A 20,161-nucleotide genomic window follows, 5' to 3' on the forward strand; every position below is an offset into this window, starting at 1 on the left:
AAGTTTAAAGTTTAGCTAATAGACTGTAGGTGAGACCGGGGCTTGTTGCCACAAGGAGCAAGTTGACAATGCGTTCCGTTTATGTATTTATGGCGAAAGAAACAATGGAAAAGTTATCACAAAATATCTCTTTTATGACATGGATACTTATCCCAAAATTTCATTTAAATCAAACAAGTATTACAATTAAAAAAAAGAGAGAAAACTGATTCAAGAGATGGCAAGTAAATTTTCAAGCGTTTAAAAATATCGTATTAATGCTTCTCAACTTGAGAAGTAAATCAAAGTGACGTATTATTAGTTAAAAGAAAAGTTTCTGTTACTATACGACATGTTATTTTGAGTACCCGGGAAAAAAGAATTAGATATGACCAGATCTGGTTTATCAAATCTGGCCAGATCTGCAAATTGTCTCTATCTGGCCAGATCTGAACATATAGTATATGACCAGATCTGATCAGATATAATTTGATCTGCCGAGATGTAATTATTTACCAAAAGTATCCAGATCTGCCCAAATACAATTAAAAATTATGAAGGGATATAAAACGCTATAAAATCATAAATATATCGATTCAATTCAAAAGTGTGCCACTTTATTATAAGCTTGTACTCCGATACAACTGATATCAAGAGACACGGTAGTGTCTCGCGCCAAGTACACGCGGAGCGAGACCGACCGTGACTCTTTTACGCGACGCGACGAGTTGCGAGTACTCGAGATGTTGAGATCTTAATAACGAGTAAACGGATCAAGTTCTAAGTAGGCTTGATCGATAGCTTGGGGTCGATTTGGGGGGGGGGGGGTACGTGTTTTTATATTTCCGCTACGTGCCCTACGAGCGGAGATATTGCGACGCAAAGTCCAAATGTGAAAATTTTTTATTAAGATACGTCTACGTCGTCGTCTCTCATCTCATATACATATATATATCAGAGAAATGTAACTTTCACTTTTTCGACACTGGCGGTGCTAGTATCGCCAGTTTCGATATCGCGCGCGCATTATTATCGATCTAGTAGGTAAATTAGGTCGATAGACTTATCGGTCAGGAGGAAGATTTCTATTTAGGTAAATTAGGTATTATCAACCCAGCGAGTAAATCCATTCGAGTCGATATATCGATATATGTATGTACGTGTACGTGTGCGTACTGCGCTCAGTGCAGTCAGTGCGTTCAGCGCGCTGTCAGTCAGTTATTATAACCTAGAAATAGGGACGATCGTGACCGTCGCCGCGTGATAGATAGTGAAATATATATTGACGGCAGGGAGCTGATACCGAAGAGATCAAGGAGCCTGTTCACACGAGGTGTTTCTGCCGCGCGTTAACGTTTGCACGAGCCGCGCGCTGTCGCGAGGCAAGATGCGACAACGCGCGCATACGCGCTTACGCGAAACGGCGTACGCGCGACGGCGAGTGTCCTATGGGTCTAAAATGCCGCAAAGCGTATCGTAGACGCTCGTCGTCACGCGTACGCCGTTTTGTGTACGCACGTATGCGCGCGTTGTCGCACCTCGCCTCGCGATAACGCGCGGCCACGCGCAACAGCGCAACCGCGCGTCAAAACCGCCTCGTGTGAACAGACTCTAAGAAGGAAGGTGTACCCAAAATCGCACACGTACGTATATGCTGTTTTGTAAAAGTTGCTAAAGTTAAAGAGAACGAAAAAGTGATCTGTATCTATGCACGTTTGACAGGCACTATTTTTCTGAAAAATCTATCTTATTTATATGCACGTGTAACAGACACTATCGCATAATAAAGATTTCTCCGAAGTATGTTAATTATTTTTAATACATTTTGTGTAGTAAAAAAGATTCTGAGAAGCAAAATTGTCGTTCATGTTCCGTTTGTTTCTAATTAATACTTAAAGTATCACAATGTCAATAAGTAAGGAAATGATATTTAAAATGACAATTTATGAATATAAGTATATTTTGCTTCTTACTTTAATCAGATATTATATTATGTTATTTAAACTTTAATATAGTATCTGATTGATATATTATATTCAGTAGAACAAATCAAGAGACACGGTAGTGTCTCGCGCCAAGCACACGCGCAGCGCGAAACCGCCGTGACTCTTTTACGCGAACGCACGAGTTGCAAGTACCCGAGATTTTGAGATTAATAATAGTCCTTGCTTGTAATTCAAGATGTAATCGATAATGTGAATACATGGCCCATTCGAAAAATGTTTTGGGATAAAAATATAAAGAATCACAATTTAAGCAGAAAACAGTTTGTGCTTTTGGTTAAAGCAGAGAATACTCTGTATTTATGCTTTCTACTATTCTCTGCTTTAATAAAGATTGATAATTTTAAAATATATAATTGAATGAAATTGTAAATAACATATGATCTAATAGTAAGAAATGAAATATACATCCATAAATTATTATTTCTTTACTTACTGATATCGTGATATTTTAAGTATTAATTATAAACAAACAAAACAACAATTTTCCTTTTGAGAATATTTTTTACTACTCAAAATAGGGGAGACCGGGGCTAAACCGCCAGTTTTTTTCGGTGCCGATTTTTAACAACAAAATAAATAATTTTAGTTAAATGTGGTATACCACTGTAAAGAGTGAACCTTTAGCTACAAAATTTATATAGGAAATTTTTATCTATGTTGCTTTGTTTAACCGGTATAGAGCAAAAACGACAACGGTGGAAAAATTGAAATCTCAAAAATGCCGGGGTTGAACCGCCACCCCCCCGGGGCTAATCCGCCACACTGCATTTTCAATAAATATACGTACATCTAATCCTGAAAAATGATAGGATACATTTTAATAATTGTTTTTTAAGAAAAAAATATAAAAATTTATTTAAAATTTTTATGCAAAACATTATTAAAAAATAATTGTTTTACCTATTCCATAAAACAATTTAGGCACGTGAATACAGAGGTTAACCAAATCGTTAACTCCCCAACGGCACGTCACATTGTCAACGCGGGCAACCACGGGGAATACGCGTGACGGCGTTCCGGTGCCATAGGATCAGCGCGGACCCTCGAGCAACCTAACCAAGCCGCGTTTCTCGCGGGGGAGCGATAAATAGCGACAGGGGGGTTAGAAAAGCTCGCGGTGGAGCGCGACCATTTTACCGACTCGACGGCGTCCTCGCGCCGATTCCTCGACGCGCCGACGACGACGACGACGACGGCCATGACCACCACGACGACGACGGCCACGACCACCACGACGACGACGGCCACGACCACCACCACGACAACGGCCACGACCACCACGACGACGACGACGACGACGACGACGACGACGATGACCACCACGACGACGACGACGACGACGACGACGATGACCACCACCGACACCACCACCACTACAACGGCGGCGACAATGACGCCGAGACGATGCGGCGAACGCTGGACGATGCGGTCGCACGCGCGACTGTCACTGACACAACGACGATTTACCGCGGCCGGGAGTCGGGACGATCTACCGCGCGCGCGGCATGTCAACTCTCGCGCGGAAATCGCGGGATCTCAGAGCTGTGCCGTGCCTCGCCGTACCTCGCCGACTTGCCGTGAGCGTGAGCGATCTCGAAAACAACGGTCCGCCATCTTTTCGGTCGGCCAAAACACCGTTTTGCGACGATACGTGCGTACCATTTCCCTCCTACACAAACTGACGCACGTGCAAGGGAAGACAGAATCACGCTCGAGGGAAACCTAACCTGAAATCGCCGTGAGCTGAAGTCGTGCGCCCGGCGCGCCACAGTGACGAGATTGGCGGACCAGCCCCGGGTGCTTACTGGCGGATAAGCCCCAAACATAAGTTTCAGGTTTGATCGCCCACGAAATATTAGACATCAACGATAATGAAAAAACTACACTGGATTCGTGTTCAGCATGCATTACTCTTTATAATCGCGTACCTCGAGATTTGGAGAGCAAACATTATTGCAGATATTACAATATTTCCACGCGCAGAAAATTTCACTTTCACCTTCCGAAAACACGTTTGCCCTCGTAAAAATCATAACACGGCAGGTAACCTGCCGAAACTCCGTTGATCACATGGGTACCATAAGCAGCGTTTACAATGTTAATAGCGAGTTCGCACAATATACAGGTTCCGAGATATTTGATTTGGCGGTTCAACCCCGTTGGCGGTTCAGCCCCGGTCTCCCCTACATAAAATTTGAAAAGAAATCGGAGAGATACATACATATTTACCTAAAGTTTTATTGAATTAGCAAATTAGTAATTAGTCACAAAAAATTACTAATTACGTAAAAATTAATAATAGTTAGGTAAAAGTGAATTACGCATTACAAAAAAAAGTTAATTTGTCAGAGAAAATTTTCTAATTACGTAAAAATTTGTATAGTAAAGATAAATTCTTTCTTATTAAAATAACTAATAGTTTGTAAAAAATGAATTATTACTTATTTGAAAATTAATATTTAAAGATAAATTTAGTGTTCCTTTAATTTTTGTGAGAAGTGTATAATTTACTTTTACTTAAATATTATTAACTTTTATGTAAATAGTAATTTTTTGTAACTAATTACTAATTTGCTAATTCAATAAAAATTTAATTTGTTGTTATTGCTAATTTCGTGAATAATTAAAAAATAAAAAATAAAAATTTTTTGCAGATTCTTGCTTAACACTACAAAATGAGTGATATCAGTACAAAATTACCTTTTTCAAAAAAGGTAAAAAAAAGGCGACAAGTACACGCAATGTATTTTGTAAATTCAAAAATCCAATCTAAGTGGTAGCTTTATTTCTTCTTCACAAAATTATATTACCTAACTTAACTCAAGTGACATGTATTTAAAAAAAAAATGTGAAATCTTTAATTTCTCCTTCACAAAATTATATTACCTAACTTAACTCAAGTGACATGTATTTCAAAAAAATATGTGAAATCTTTAAATTAAATTGCGCCAATTGCAAAGAGAATATGTATATTGCTTTGAAAGATAATTGTTGTGCAACTACTTTAAAAAAATAAAATCCAAGTGGTATCTTTGTGTTCTTATTCAAGGGTCTTCCTATTCCAACCCAAGTGGTAATAGCTTTTTAATTCTCTTTAACAAATTTTTAATATTACAAAGAATCATTTTACAAAGAATTAAAGAAGTAACAGTACATAATAAAAATATTTAATTAAAACAAAATAAATAAATTTTTCTTGTAAAAAAACTTGGCGCTGCTAGACTATGAAATTTAAACATTAAAATTTAAACATTAATACTAAGATTTTTGATTGAATAAAAAAACAACAAACATAATTTAGGGAAGAATGCGACAGAAGTAAAAAAGCAGCGCCAAGTTTTTTTACAAGAAAAATTTATTTATTTTGTTTTAATTAAATATTTTTATTTTGTACTGTTACTTCTTTAATTCTTTGTAAAATGATTCTTTGTAATATTAAAAATTTGTTAAAGAGAATTAAAAAGCTATTACCACTTGGGTTGGAATAGGAAGACCCTTGAATAGGAACACAAAGATACCACTTGGATTTTATTTTTTTAAAGTAGTTGCACAACAATTTATCTTTCAAAGCAATATACATATTCTCTTTGCAATTGGCGCAATTTAATTTAAAGATTTCACATATTTTTTTTAAATACATGTTACTTGAGTTAAGTTAGGTAATATAATTTTGTAAAGGGGAAATTAAAAATTTCACTTTTTTTTTTAAATACATGTCACTTGAGTTAAGTTAGGTAATATAATTTTGTGAAGAAGAAATAAAACTACCACTTAGATTGGATTTTTGAATTTACAAAATACATTGCGTGTACTTGGCGCCTTTTTTACCTTTTTAAATTGTACCGTACACTTGATTTCCCTGGTAACCATCTCCGATAGAAAACGATTAAAAACGGCTATATCTGTATCATTTTTAATCGTATTTTATCGGTTCTATCGTTGCATATTTAGAAGACAGATAAAACATTAATCGAATCGAATCGGTTTCTATCGTTTTAGATCCGAATAAGAAAATAACTATACAAATTTTATAGTTATGAATTGTTTTCTATATGTACAATTATTGCCTGTCTGGATCAATCGTATATACACGATATAGTATATATCGTTATTTATGGTAATAATTTTACCGTATGCATTAATACGGATATATAAGAATAAAATGATAGACATCTCATCGATATTTATATGACTTAACCGAACCAACACATCTATCATTTCTTATCAGGATTTTCCGACATACAACTTATCATCATCTGTACAGCAGCTAATCGGTTCGTTTTCTGTTGTATATCAATGATATAAATAGAATCATTTGAAAGCCTTCTAAGGTAAACGTCCCAGTGGCCGGACACGTCCCAGTGGCCGGACAAATTGGAGAAAAATATTTATTTAAACAATTAAAAATGAAAATAATAATTATTGTAAAAAAATTTAATATTTAACAATTAATTGGAAAAAAGAAGTAAACCTAATTAAACATTTTTGTATTTAAAAAAATTGATTAAATGAGCATGTGTCTGTTGTTTGTCAAAATGATGGCCAATCGTTAACAGATTCGTTAAGCGCAAGCATATAGCTAATAGTATAAAAATTGGATATTTAATTATATTTGTAAATAAATAATCAATTATCTAATTTTAAAGATTAGTTAGAAACTCGTTTTGACGAAATTCATCCTAAAAATCACAATTAAAACGATAATTTTGAGTGTCCGGATACTGGTACATTAAAAATATCAGTAGTCCCAATCGCCGGACGCATGTGCGAACGTAATTTGTTAAAAAATGAGAGGTTAGTGTCATGCAGTGTCGCTTGTTGGAATCGATAGATTTTTGCGGTAAGTGTAATAATTACATGTTTTTAAAGGCATTAAAACTATTCACCGACAATTTATCTTCATTTACAAATGTTAAAATAAGTATAATTTTTTAATTGGTCGGACACTGGGACAAGTTATGCCCGGATACTAGGCCATAACCTATTTCAGCTGTCCGGCCACTGGGACAAGTTATGTCCGAACACTAGGCCCTAACCTATTTCAGCTGTCCGGCCACTGGGACAAAAGTATGTCCGGACACTAAGCCACAACCTATTTCAGCTGTCCGGCCACTGGTACATTGACACGCTCTATTATTTATGTAAATATTAAATTATTAATTGATATATGTGAGTCAAAATAATTTTTCCCTGCTTAAGGGAATCTTAAGTTTTCGAATAAATACAAATATTTATATTAAACATCTTTCTAAATATTATAAATTGTATTATTTATGACAAATCATGCTTAACCGTCCGGCCACTGGGACGTTTACCTTACTTTGTTTATGTTTTTATAAGGTTAAAACAATAGACATCTCGTCGATATTTATACGACTTAATCGAACCGATACATCTATCGTTTCTTATCAGGATTTTCTGACATACAACTTATCATCTTCTTTACGGCAGCAAATCGGTTCCTTTTCTATCGTATATCAATGATATAAATTGAATCCGCATCAACCAATCGGCGATTAGTTTCCCTAACAGCACTAATATTCTGTATATCTATAGAATATACTAAGGATGTACTTAATATACTGAGAACATCCTTATAATATCTTATACTGTACAATATCCTCTGAACATTCTCAGAATATACATGTGCTGTTAGGGTCGCGACAATGCCGCGCATAATGGAAAGCGCTTCTCGTATTTAAAATACATCCAGTCATAATATATAAGCAGACCCCCTGCAAGGCGAAAAGCAGAGAAATCCAGTATCATAACTGGAGGGATCTCTTCCTATAAGGACCTCCTGGCAGTAGCCGGCCCGGACTCCCGAACACCGAACACCGGGCCCAGCGGCCTCCGACTCCTTGCGCTAGTTGCTCCGTTCCCGGCGTCAAAATGATAAAAACCGATTGAAAGAAATGAATCGGTATGAATCTGATTCCTTAATTCACAGATTCATAACGATTGAAATGGATTGACTAAAACCGATTCAAACGATTCATTAACCATAATAAAAACGATAGAAACTGATGTGCAGTTAATAAGACATTTACGATAAGATCCTAAGTATTTTGTAACGTGAGTTTCTGATGGAGTATCGTAAATAAATGATTCACTAACCATATTAAAAACGATAGAAACTGATGTGCAGCTGATAAGACATTTACAATAGGATTCCAAGTATTTTGTAACGTGAATTTCTGATAAAGTATCGTAAATAAACGATTCACTAACCATATTAAAAACGATAAGAAATTTTTTATTATTTTCTATCGTTGGCGGTTATCAGGGTTATGTACCGTTCTTTATACCATCGTTTGTCATATTTTAAATATGAGAAACGGATCTCATCGAATGCTATCTATCGGATGATCCGACATTTGCATGTATAACCAGTAAATAATTCTTATTAATTAAAGTAAAAAATGTAAAGTCTTTAATAATTCTTATTCGAGTTGGTAATTATTTATGCAAGTCTCCAAATAACTTCAACAAAAATTTTTAATGTAATCTAGCTATTAAATAATAATTAAATCGAGAATTTTTTCACTTTTGTTTATCCAACCCTTACGAAAAAAACACCCTAAATAACACCCAAAAAAACACCAAAAAATAATAGCGTAATTTCGGATACCCAAATGGCGTTTACACCATTTGAGCGTTAACGCCAAGAAAAACACCAAAAATAACACCGAAAATTTTCTTGGCGTTAACGCTCAAATGGTGTAAACGCCATTTGGGTATCCGAAATTACGCTATTATTTTTTGGTGTTTTTTGGGTGTTATTTAGGGTGTTTTTTTTCGTAAGGGCCATACATATTCACTGAAGCAAAAATGGCGATCATGCGACGCTGACGCCGCGTCCATTTACCGACCTTGACTATAAATATACCAGACACATATGTGCGACACCGGATATGCCTTCGGTTTGTGGTGTGCGTTGGCAGCATATGGAGGAGATGCGGTGGGCCTGTATTCCGTTTCTACCTACCGATAACTATCGGTTCGATAAGCGTCGTTGCGCAGGTTTTTCATATCGTGTAGAAGCTGCGCCGACATCGTTAACAGCACTGACGACGAACAGAATATGGCCCCTGCGCATGCGCTAGCAGCGCATCCCCTTCACATGCTGCCAACGCACACCAAAGCGAAGGCACATCCGTGTGCTGTCGAGCGTTTAAATCATTAGTTCAAACAAATAATTAATAGTAGGTAAGCTAAGCCGGTTCTACCCCAGGGGATCCGAGGGGGGGTGAGGGGCGGGGGGAGTACCGCGAGGAGGGGGAGGGGGAACCGCGTTTTCGGGCGCCGCGGGGAGGGGGAGGGGGGGAACCGCGTTTTCGGGCGCCGCGGGGAGGGGGAGGGGGGAACCGCATTTTCGGGCACCGCGGGGGAGGGGGAGGGGAGGGACCGCGTTTTCGGGCACCGCGGGGGAGGGGGAGGGGGGACCGCGTTTTCGGGCACCGCGGGGGAGGGGGAGGGGGGACCGCGTTTTCGGGCACCGCGGGGGAGGGGGAGGGGGGTTCCGCGTTTCCGGCGCCGCGGGGGAGGGGTCCGCGGGGTGAGGGGACCCGCGTTCGCGTTTTCGGGCGCCGCGGGAGAGGGGTCCGCGGGGTAAAGGGACCCGCGTTCGCGTTTTCGCCGCGCCGCGGGGTGAGGAACGACCGCGTTCGCGTTTTCGCCGCGCCGCGGGGAGGGGCGACCGCGTTTTCGCCGCGCCGCGGAGTCCGCGTGCAATGGCCATGTCGGTCCGCGTGACGTCACACGGCACGCTCCCGCTCGCGTTATCTCCCCCTCGTAGATGTTCTCTCGCGCCCCCCGTCCCCCGTTCGCGCGCGTCTTCACGGTCGCGCGCGATCCCTCTCCCCCGTTCGCGCGCGTCTTCTCGTTCTCTTTCCCTCGCGCGTTCTCGCTCGCGTCTTCTCGCTCCCGGCTCCCGGCTCCCGTTCGTGTTCTCGCTTACGATCGCGTATCTTTTCTTCGCCGACGATATTTAATCGTTTAGATCTTAATATTTAATTTTTATTATTACATTTAATTAAACGATAAACGAAGACAGCTTAATGACAGGGAACGGTAAATGAAAAGGAAAAATAATTAAAACTTTTTAAATCATATTATATGCATTTATTTATCATGTAGCGCATTATACACAATAGTATCGGCAGCATACGCCAACAGTTCGCAATCTATTAGCGAATTTTTATCATAAACTTCATGCAAGCTTCTAACTGCATTACATTTATCGGTAATACAATTTTGGCGTAAAATTGTTACAAATTGTTTAAATTTTTCACTTACGCCGTGAACATTTTGACATAGTTGAAAATATACATTTTCGACGCAATGTTCTAGTTCGAATAGGAAGAGTACGGTTGACGGTTTCATGTACAAGCTGGTGTCGCACGATGTCAACTTTACAATATCTGCGTCACGTATTTTAACGAGCTCCAGATCTCGAAACGCTAGCGATAAAGGCGCCGGTGACTGCACGAGTCGCTGAATATCTGCACGTTTTTCGATGAATGTCACCCACGTTGCATGAGGCAAAATTATTCGATTGCCTCGATTATCGCCAATAAGTATATCCACAGAGGACATAGGTCCCGCGTTGATTCCAACATCCAAAAATTTATATGCTGTCGATGTCAAGGCAAATCTTCTTCCCAAAATACGAGGCGTGTAGCGGGGTTTATCAAAACTGAAAAAATACAATTATGTTTATAAAAGATTTTTTTTTTGCACAAGCATATACGAAAATTAACGGTACTTACTCATTGTGCTGTTTCTCACACGTTTCATCCTGAATTGGAACGTAGTAGTTCGCACCGTAAGTGTTCATCGTAACTGGAGGCTGTTTGCGACGTACTCGAACCGTATCAAACACTTGACTGCGCTCTAGAATCCTCGTAGACTATTTATACGTACAAAAATGCGAATCTTGCAAATAGCGCCAATGTACGGCTGCTGCTGCATGGTGACCACCACCACATATATGTTAAATGAGATATCTTTGTCAAGAACATTCGTGATGAGATCACCTCATCGGGCATCAAATATGATTTATTTTCAAGAGCATACGTGTCTCGCAATGATTTCATCGAACACGTGCAAAACTGCAAATTTTGCAATTTCGCATAAGTCAATTGCGCGATATTGTTTTCAAGAACATGTCGCGACGTGTCTGGCGATGATTTTATCGAACACGTGCAAAACTGCAAATTCTGCAATTTTACATAAGTCAATGGGGCGTTATTGTTTTCAAGAACATACATGTCTCGCGATGATTTCATCGAACACGTGCAAAACTGCAAATTTTGCAAATAGCGCCGATGTACGGCTGCTGCATTGATACAGATCAAATCACCGAAAGTCAATGGCGCGATATCGTTTTCAAGAACATACGTGTCTCGCAATGATTTCATCGCACACGTGCAAAACTGCAAATTTTGCATTTTTTCGGAAGGCGCAAATGTACGGATACAGAGATGAAATTAGATATGATAAAAACAAACGATGCATCATTAGTAGAATATAGAAGGACGAATCTGGGGGATACGCTCAGCAGTTGAGGACTGGAAGTCGCGAGTACAACAAATTGTGGTAGAAAGAGGAACATGGAGCAAGAGTTGTTGGACCAATCCACCCTTTTAAATTCGAGGGAAGACTTTGCCGCGTGGGAGCAACGATGCGACGAGTTTATCGAATCGTTGGAAGAACAAAGCCGAATTAAACGGCCACGATTATCGATCGGTCTCAAACAGTCGTTGGTCGCCTGTATCGCACGACTCGAAGGTCTGAAAGACTCGGTACGTCAACGTTTCGTGCATGTGGGTGCAGGATACAGTGCGAGTGAGACAGGACTCAGATGGCGCGAGATAGATACGGCCTTTGAAAGTCGTATACTGACCGGTGTGGTAATAAATTCCAAACACATCGGCCCTCATCAATTTCTCAAAGATGCGAGAGACATTGTACTCATTCATGTGCGGAACGTCATGCAACGACATGACAATGTAAAAATAAACACAATGTTTAATGGTGAATTTGTTGCGGGTGACAAACGCGCAAATAAAAGTATCGCAACGAGAAACTATGAACTCTTCCGTGAGTCCGATCTGTGTGAGTGGTACAAGCGACACGTCATCGAGCCTACCCTAGCATCGCTGGAGGAATTCCAGGAACGTGATAGCGGATGGGCGTTGTCGCGTATACTCAATTTAACGGTAAATGTGAACAAGTACAATCCATTGCACGCGGGGTGTTTTGTGGAAATACCGCGAGAAATTAAAGTGAAGAGAGCGGTAATAAACGTGCGATCAATGGACAATGCATGTTTCGCATGGTCAGTGGTGGCTGCTCTGCATCCAGCCGAGAGACATGCAGAACGGGAATCGTCGTATCCACATTACACGTCGGTGCTAAATCTTACAAACATTAAGTTTCCAATGACGTTGGATCAAATTAAACGGTTTGAAGATCACAACGACATCTCCATCAACGTCTACAGCATCGAGAAAAAAAACAAGGAACTTGCTATCTTGCCAATACGGGTTACTGGTCGAAAGATGGGCAGGCATGTAAATCTGCTGTACGTGCATGACGACAACGTGGGACATTTTGCATGGATCAAGAACCTGTCCCGCCTCGTGAGCTCGCAATTGAGTAAAAAAGAGCACAGGAAATACTTTTGCGATCGGTGAGTATACATTCTAATAAATAATAAAAATAATTTTTACGTAAAAAATATATTTAAAAAATTCTTTATTTACAGATGTTTGCACTACTTCGGCTCCAGCGAGAAATTGGAAGCCCACACCGTCGACTGTCAGGAGATGAACGACTGCGCGATCAAGTTACCGAGCGATAACGACAAGTGGTTGGCCTTTAAAAATCACAACAGGAAGGAACGAGTTCCATTTATCGTATACGCCGACCTGGAATGTACCCTGGAGAAGATGGAAGCGGATCCGGAAACGTCCAGGTACACATATCAACATCATCGCGTGTTTAGCATAGGGTACTACGTGCGTTGCTCGTACGACAATTCGTTATCAATGTATCGGTTTCGTCGCGATAAGGATTGCGTCGCGTGGTTCGCCGAGGAGCTAAGACGTTTAGCTCACGACGTAAAGACAATCTTGTCCACTAATGTACCCATGGCGAATTTCACGCGAGACGAGTGGGAAAAGTTCAACAGCGCAACGCACTGTCACGTGTGCGAAAAACCGTTCGAGCCAGACGACGTGCGAGTACGCGATCATTGTCATCTGACCGGTCAGTACAGAGGTCCCGCGCACTCAAACTGTAATCTGAACTACAAAGATTCGCATTGCATTCCCATAGTTTTTCATAATTTATCTGGCTACGACGCGCATTTTATTATAACTGAAATAGCAACAGCGTACGAAGGACATGTAGACTTGCTCCCAATCACAAAAGAGAAATACATTTCATTTACAAAAAACGTTAAAAGCACCGAAGATAAAGATAAGAAAACTTGCGTCAAATTGCGATTTATCGATTCGTACAAGTTTCTCACCGCTAGTCTCGACAAATTGGCATCTTATCTAAGCAAGGATAAACTGCGAATATTGCAACGCGAATTTTGTAAAATATCCGCAGAAAATTTTGATATGCTGACACGAAAAGGCGTATTTCCGTATGAGTACATTGACTGCGTCGAAAAGTTGGAGGACTCGTGTTTACCACCGCGCGACTCGTTTTATAGTTCATTGACAGGTGACACCGTATCCGAGAGCGATTACGCGCACGCCGTCAACGTCTGGCAGCGGTTCTCCATTGGAACGCTCGGTGACTACAGCGATTTATATCTCAAAACCGATGTCTTGCTGTTGGCCGATATCTTTGAAAATTTTCGCGATAGCTGCGTCGCGAGTTATGGACTCGATCCGGCGTATTATTATACTCTACCAGGTTTTACGTGGGATGCTATGTTGAAGCATACACGTATCAATTTCGAATTGCTCACTGACATTGACATGGTCATGTTTATCGAACGCGGCATACGCGGCGGTTTGAGTCAATGTTCAAACAGATACGCGCTGGCCAACAACAAGTACATGCAGTCGTACGATCCATCGAAACCGTCGTCATATCTGATGTATTTTGACGTAAACAACTTATACGGCTGGGCAATGTGTCAACCATTGCCTTACGCAGATTTTCAATGGGTCGACGACGTAACCGATTTTAATGTTATAGATGTTGCGGTGGATTCCACGATAGGCTACATTCTCGAAGTCGACTTGGAGTATCCGCAACATCTTCACGACGCGCACACTGACCTACCATTCTGTCCGACGCGCGATAAACCACCCGGTAAGCGACAGGACAAGCTCCTCGCAACATTATACGATAAGAAACGTTATGTCATACATTATCGCAACCTGCAGCAGTGCACTCGTCACGGTCTCCGTGTAGCAAAGATTCACCGCATATTGAAATTCGCGCAATCTCCATGGCTTCGCGATTATATAGAACTTAATACGAAATTTAGAACATTGGCCAAGAATGATTTCGAGAAAAATTTATACAAATTGATGAATAATGCTGTGTTTGGCAAAACCATGGAGAATGTGCGCAATCACGTTGACGTGCGACTCGTGACTCATTGGGAGGGTAGATACGGCGCGGAGGCATTGATCGCGAAACCAAATTTTCATAGCCGAAGCGTCTTTTCGGAGAATTTAGTAGCAATAGAAATGCGAAAACTCGAGGTGAAGTTCGACAAACCAATCTACGTGGGTATGTGCATCCTCGATATATCCAAGACATGTTTGTACGAATTTCATCACGAGTACATGTTACCGTTGTATCGCGACAAGTGTAAAGTCACGTACACCGATACTGACAGTCTCATTTATCATATCGAGTGCGAAGATGTGTATGACACCATGAAGCGCCACATTATTAGATTTGATACTAGCGATTACGCGGTCGATAATGCGTACGGTATCCCACTCGCCAATAAAAAAGTTCCGGGCTTAATGAAAGACGAAAATAACGGTGCGATAATGATCGAATTCGTCGGGCTTAGAGCAAAGATGTATGCCTTGCGAGTAGACGGTAAGAAAGATACGAAAAAAGCTAAAGGTGTTAAGAGTAACGTCGTAGCCAGGTCGATAACGTTCGACGATTACACGCGGTGTCTGCGCGATGAAATTGAAATAACGCGACAGCAGACCTGCATAAGATCCAAACAGCACGAGGTATACACCGTGTCCGAAACGAAAATAGCTCTAAGTCCGTACGATGATAAACGATACATTATACCCGGTTCTACCGAGACGCTGCCATGGGGGCATTATAAAATATCATTGTAAAATACAATTGTAAATACATTTAGATATGTATGAAAATAAATGACTCAATTGTATGTATAATATGTTTTTATATTGTAATAAATTTTTACAATACATTATTCTTGTGTATCCATGAATTGTGTGAATTATCAAATCCTAACCACTTTACATAAACCTCATCCCCCCTTTTGCGCAAAACTTTTTCAACGAGATACACGTCGGGATTGGCAACGCGATGTAACTCGTATTCGTAGAAGCCGCCGGCGACGGGTTTTCCGCAGGAATCTTCCAACAGGTACGTCACGGGATTAGTTTTCTGCACTTTGATGATTCTAAACACCTCCGTGGTCCAATTTGGCGTGTATCCTTTCTCGAAGATTGTCTTGAATTTACTCACGCGTACCGAGTCGCCCACTTTGAATCGCGCGGGAGCAGCGATCTTTACGTGGCTGTACACCGTTGTTAGGAGCTTGTCGGCGATCGCGGGGGTAACATCGATGGGTCGCATGCCGATAGTTCGATGCTTTCGCGCGTTGTAATCCGATACGAGACCCGGCAGCGAGCCGATCCATTTGTAATTTCCGTTGAGCGTAAACATTTTCCACATATCGTTCTTGAGCGTGCGATTGAATCGTTCGACGACCGATGCCTTCATTACGGAATAGGTCGAATAGTGATTGATATTATGTTTCTTTAAGAGTTTCTGCACGTTTGCGTTGTAAAATTCTTTGCCCTTGTCAGTCTGCAGATTTTTCGGACATCTTCCGCCGTCTCGAATTATTTTCGCTATCGCCGTAGTAACCTCGGTTCCGCTCTTGGCCTTGAGCGGTACGGCCCATGCGTGCTTGCTCAGCACGTCGATAACGGTGAGTATGTAGTAGTAGCCTCTGTTGAATCGCGTGTATAAACGCATCTCGACCACATCCGCCTGCCACAGGTCATCGTATCCGCGCACTATGACGCGTCTTCGCGAAAAATTTCTTCTCGCAGGAGCGTGTAGTTCTTCCACCAGCCTCCGTTTCTCAGTTGATTGCTTCTTACTAGCCATGACGCTGACGCGCAACTGACGCAGCGACCAGATGTACGTTCTTATCTATTCGCGATGATTCGCAATTACATCTTGAATCATCTTTTGAAGTTCGTTTAGGGTAATTTGCACGTTATTCTGGAATGCGGCCATCTTTCTCTCGATTTCATCCTGCTGATCTTTCAAAATTTGCACGCTCTGCTGCACGTAACGTTTATTGGCTGCATCGCCATCATCTACAGGCGGCGCTATCCGTCGAATCTTGCGCGATTTCGCGTCAAAGTCGGTGGCGACCATGCAAAGAGCGTTATCGCGCACGTAATTTCTGATTAATCCGCTCCATTGATAGTACGGTTCCGCACCGCCTCTTCCGAGCGATATACCAAACTTGTTGATCGGCATTTCGATGTTGATTAAACGACTCGCCGACGCGCGGTTTAATTTATAATAAGTCCAGCCTCGCGAAGTTCCTCGATAATTGACAGGATCTCGTTATCGTGACCGGTGTGACCCGCTAGGCGCGAAGCTTCGAGCAATCGGAGACGATCTACAAGCTCGTTGGGATCGTCCCAATGAACATAGTCGATCTTGTTGTCGTTTAATGTCATGGCACGCGGTATACCTTTTCCAGCTTTTTTACCCGAAATCGACGATGCAATTATATGGTCGATCTTGTTGCCGTTTAATGTCATGGCACGCGGTATACCTTTTCCAGCTTTTTTACCCGAAATCAACGGTGCGATTATTTCTGTGTACTTGTATCCCCTGTTGCCATTTATTCGAGCGTGAGCATCATAATTGCGTTTATGAGCACTCGTCGTCAACAGAATGCTCTTGTATGTTTGCATATCGTCCTCCGTGTAGATATCGTCATTGGGAAATTTCTTAAAGATCAACTCGTAAAGACCGCGTGTGCCAGCGTATCGTATGCCGTCGATAATTATGTTGTCCGCGTTGTTCACGTCAAAACGTTTATTACCGAGCATCATTCCATCGTTGCTGAAATAAACGCCGTATACGGTGTCTATACCGCTTTCTTGATCGCCGCTCAGAACTGCCCCGACGTACTTTTGGCCCAATAGACCAAAGTGATCTCGCAACGTTTCTCGACCCTCAGATGTTTGCAACTGCTGTCGAACGGACGTCACGAGTGAGTCATCCGTGGTTTCGAAAACATCTTCGTTTGCGAGTGATTCGAGCATTGTGGGTTGCACGGAAGGCGCAGAGATTATCGGTGGTTCATTCAATGGACCTGTCGATCGTTTCGATTTATGCGGTTGTAAAATTTTGGTTATTTCGCTCAAATTAGATGGCACATTTATCGATCGTTTCAACGTAACCGGAGTTGAAGCCATTACAGAGTCGTTAAACGAGGCGTTTGGTCGTTTTTGTTTGAACTTTGGCTCTTCGTCTTCCCACGCCGTTTCATTCTCAATCTTTGACACGTCAGATTCTTTGCCAACGGTGTTTTCGGCAATCTGCCTTAGAGGCTCGATGATGGGCTTAAAGTGTCTCTCCAACGCAATATCTTCCTCCATTTTACCAGTTTTCAAGGCGTGATACTTTTTGCGAATCGAATCGCTCGTTTTCGCAATTTGATTTGCTATCCTCTCGCGCTCTCTAATCTCCTCGCCGCTGTCCATGTCGCGATAACGTTGTTCAATCGGCGCGTCGACAACAACTAACCACGTTTCGGTATCGCAAAGTCGTTAAATCCTTTTCTGTATCGACCATTCGAAATCGCGCTGTCCTTGTCTATCACCACGAATCCATACTTTTGTTGCCAACATGTATGACACAATTTACTGAAATCATTGTATGACATATCTGTGTTTACGTGATCGTTGAATATGTGTTTCAGATTGGTACCATCCTGTTTAAACAGAATCAATAAATTCGCGTTGTCGCGTATAAGATGCTTCGGTATCTTTGCATACGTCTGACAAAGATAGAAGGAGTCAACGTTCGCGTGCCGGCCCATTGCAAAGTATTCTCTTATCGTATCCTGCTTGTCGCATGCCACGTTATCAAAGATAAAAATAGAATTCGGGAGCGCATCGCTCGGTGGAATGACGTCACTGTTATTCGAGAACGTAAAGTAGCCAATTTCTTCTATCGGTGTTAGTATATTCTCCAAATATCGGTATTTCGACTGTTGCAACGATTTCGAGTACACATACACGTTCTCGAAACGTACACCGTGCGGACTTTCCAGCAAGCTTATCAAGACGTTTGTCTTGCCGCAATTCGACGGACCGCAGATGATACCACGTATAGAAATCGGTAGCATGTCTCCATGTTTGCGTACCTCTTTCGTTAACTGTATCCTATCGTCAAAGTTTGTCACTTTGATCGTCCGCGATTGTCGTACGAACCGCATTTTACCTCCCCTCCACAACGAATGAAAAACAGTATCGAGAAAGCTGGCCTATTTATAGAGGCGCGTAGAGCTGAGATGCTCAGTCTTTAAAATGTTTTTGCTCGTGTCGGATAACAGCGATATTTACAATTTAACCGCCGAGCAGTTAAAGTATATACCAAAGGTCATTCTACTACGGCAGTTTTATAATCATATAGATTATTTGTGGGATAAGCTTCCCGAACATATCAAGGCAGATTCGGAGGTTCAGCAATACCGTCGCTGTTTAATACATTATAATTTGCCGTGTCAGCAAACGCACATCGACGGTCCGCCGCCGTTGATAAAAAACTGCGGCGAATGTCGCCGAAGATAGGTCGAGGTCTGTTGAATCGCGCGATAAACGCGCTTCCGATCGAATTACACATTCCCGGCTATCAATTTTGCGGTCCGGGAACTCATTTAGAAACACGATTGGCAAGAGGTGATCGGGGTATTAATCCATTGGACGCAGCGTGTCGCGAGCACGACATAGCCTACTCGCGTAGCAGCGATCTCGCAGAACGACACGTGGCAGACAATATACTTGCCGCGAAAGCGCGAAAACGTGTCACCGCGAACGATTCGACTCTCGGAGAGAGAGCTGCAGCTACAACCGTCTGGGCGGCCATGAAGGCTAAAACGAAACTCGGTATGGGTTTGAAAACGAAGAAAAAGAAGAAGAACAAGCGAATACTTCCGATAGCGAAACGCGGCGGTATCCTACCGATCCTGCCGTTATTAGGGGTTCTCGGTTCGTTGGTCGGCGGAGCGGCGGGAGTCGCAAAGGCCGTGAACGATAACAAAGCCGCGCGGCGTCAGCTGGAAGAGATGCAACGTCACAATCGCGCCATGGAAGGTCACGGACTTTATCTCGCTCCATACAAACGCGGACGGGGAGTCTCAAGAAAAAAAAAAACGTCGAAGAGACGCTAAAAATTCCCCAGGGCGTAACTACCAACGTACAACTGCAACAATTGGCAAAACGTATGCGCATTCCATATTTTCGAGGTATTTTCATGCGCGACTCGTTACCGATCGGCGGTGTACGTCGAAACGAGAGCGGTATCGTGAATTTGGATAATACTGAGGGACCGGGTACTCACTGGGTGGCGTACGCGAAGAGAGAAGATCGTGCCATATATTTCGACAGTTTTGGCAATCTTCGACCACCGAGAGAATTGGCGCAGTATCTAAAGAACAATGTAATAGAGTACAATCGCACGCCATATCAGCGATACGATCAAAGCAATTGTGGACAACTGTGTCTGCGTTTTCTACAGTCGGCTGACAATCAATTTAAAGACCGGCGTTACGCTGTTTAATCTCAGTATTCATTCAAACATGTCACTGACATTTACGCTCACCGGCAAGAGCAGCATCCTCGCGGTAAGCTACTTTCCCGCAGTGGATTTGAGCGATGGCGATT

The 20,161-nt window shown here is 41.8% G+C and overlaps 2 protein-coding genes across 8 annotated transcripts in view; one reads left to right on the plus strand and one right to left on the minus strand.

The window, feature by feature from the left end:
* LOC139777305 (galectin-7) overlaps positions 1-20,161 on the minus strand; it is a 275,279-nt gene that overhangs the window by 177,774 nt on the left and 77,344 nt on the right. The window lies entirely within an intron of this gene.
* On the plus strand, positions 10,883-12,874 carry LOC139777316 (uncharacterized). Its single transcript, XM_071714649.1, has one exon. It carries the CDS (start codon positions 11,600-11,602, stop codon positions 12,683-12,685), a length of 1,086 nt encoding a protein of 361 aa, XP_071570750.1. The 5' UTR covers positions 10,883-11,599; the 3' UTR covers positions 12,686-12,874.

Source organism: Temnothorax nylanderi, unplaced genomic scaffold (genome assembly GCF_030848795.1).
Source record: "Temnothorax nylanderi isolate EJ_2023f unplaced genomic scaffold, tnyl_v1.0 TNYL_tig0144_pilon, whole genome shotgun sequence".
Lineage (NCBI taxonomy): Eukaryota > Metazoa > Arthropoda > Insecta > Hymenoptera > Formicidae > Temnothorax > Temnothorax nylanderi.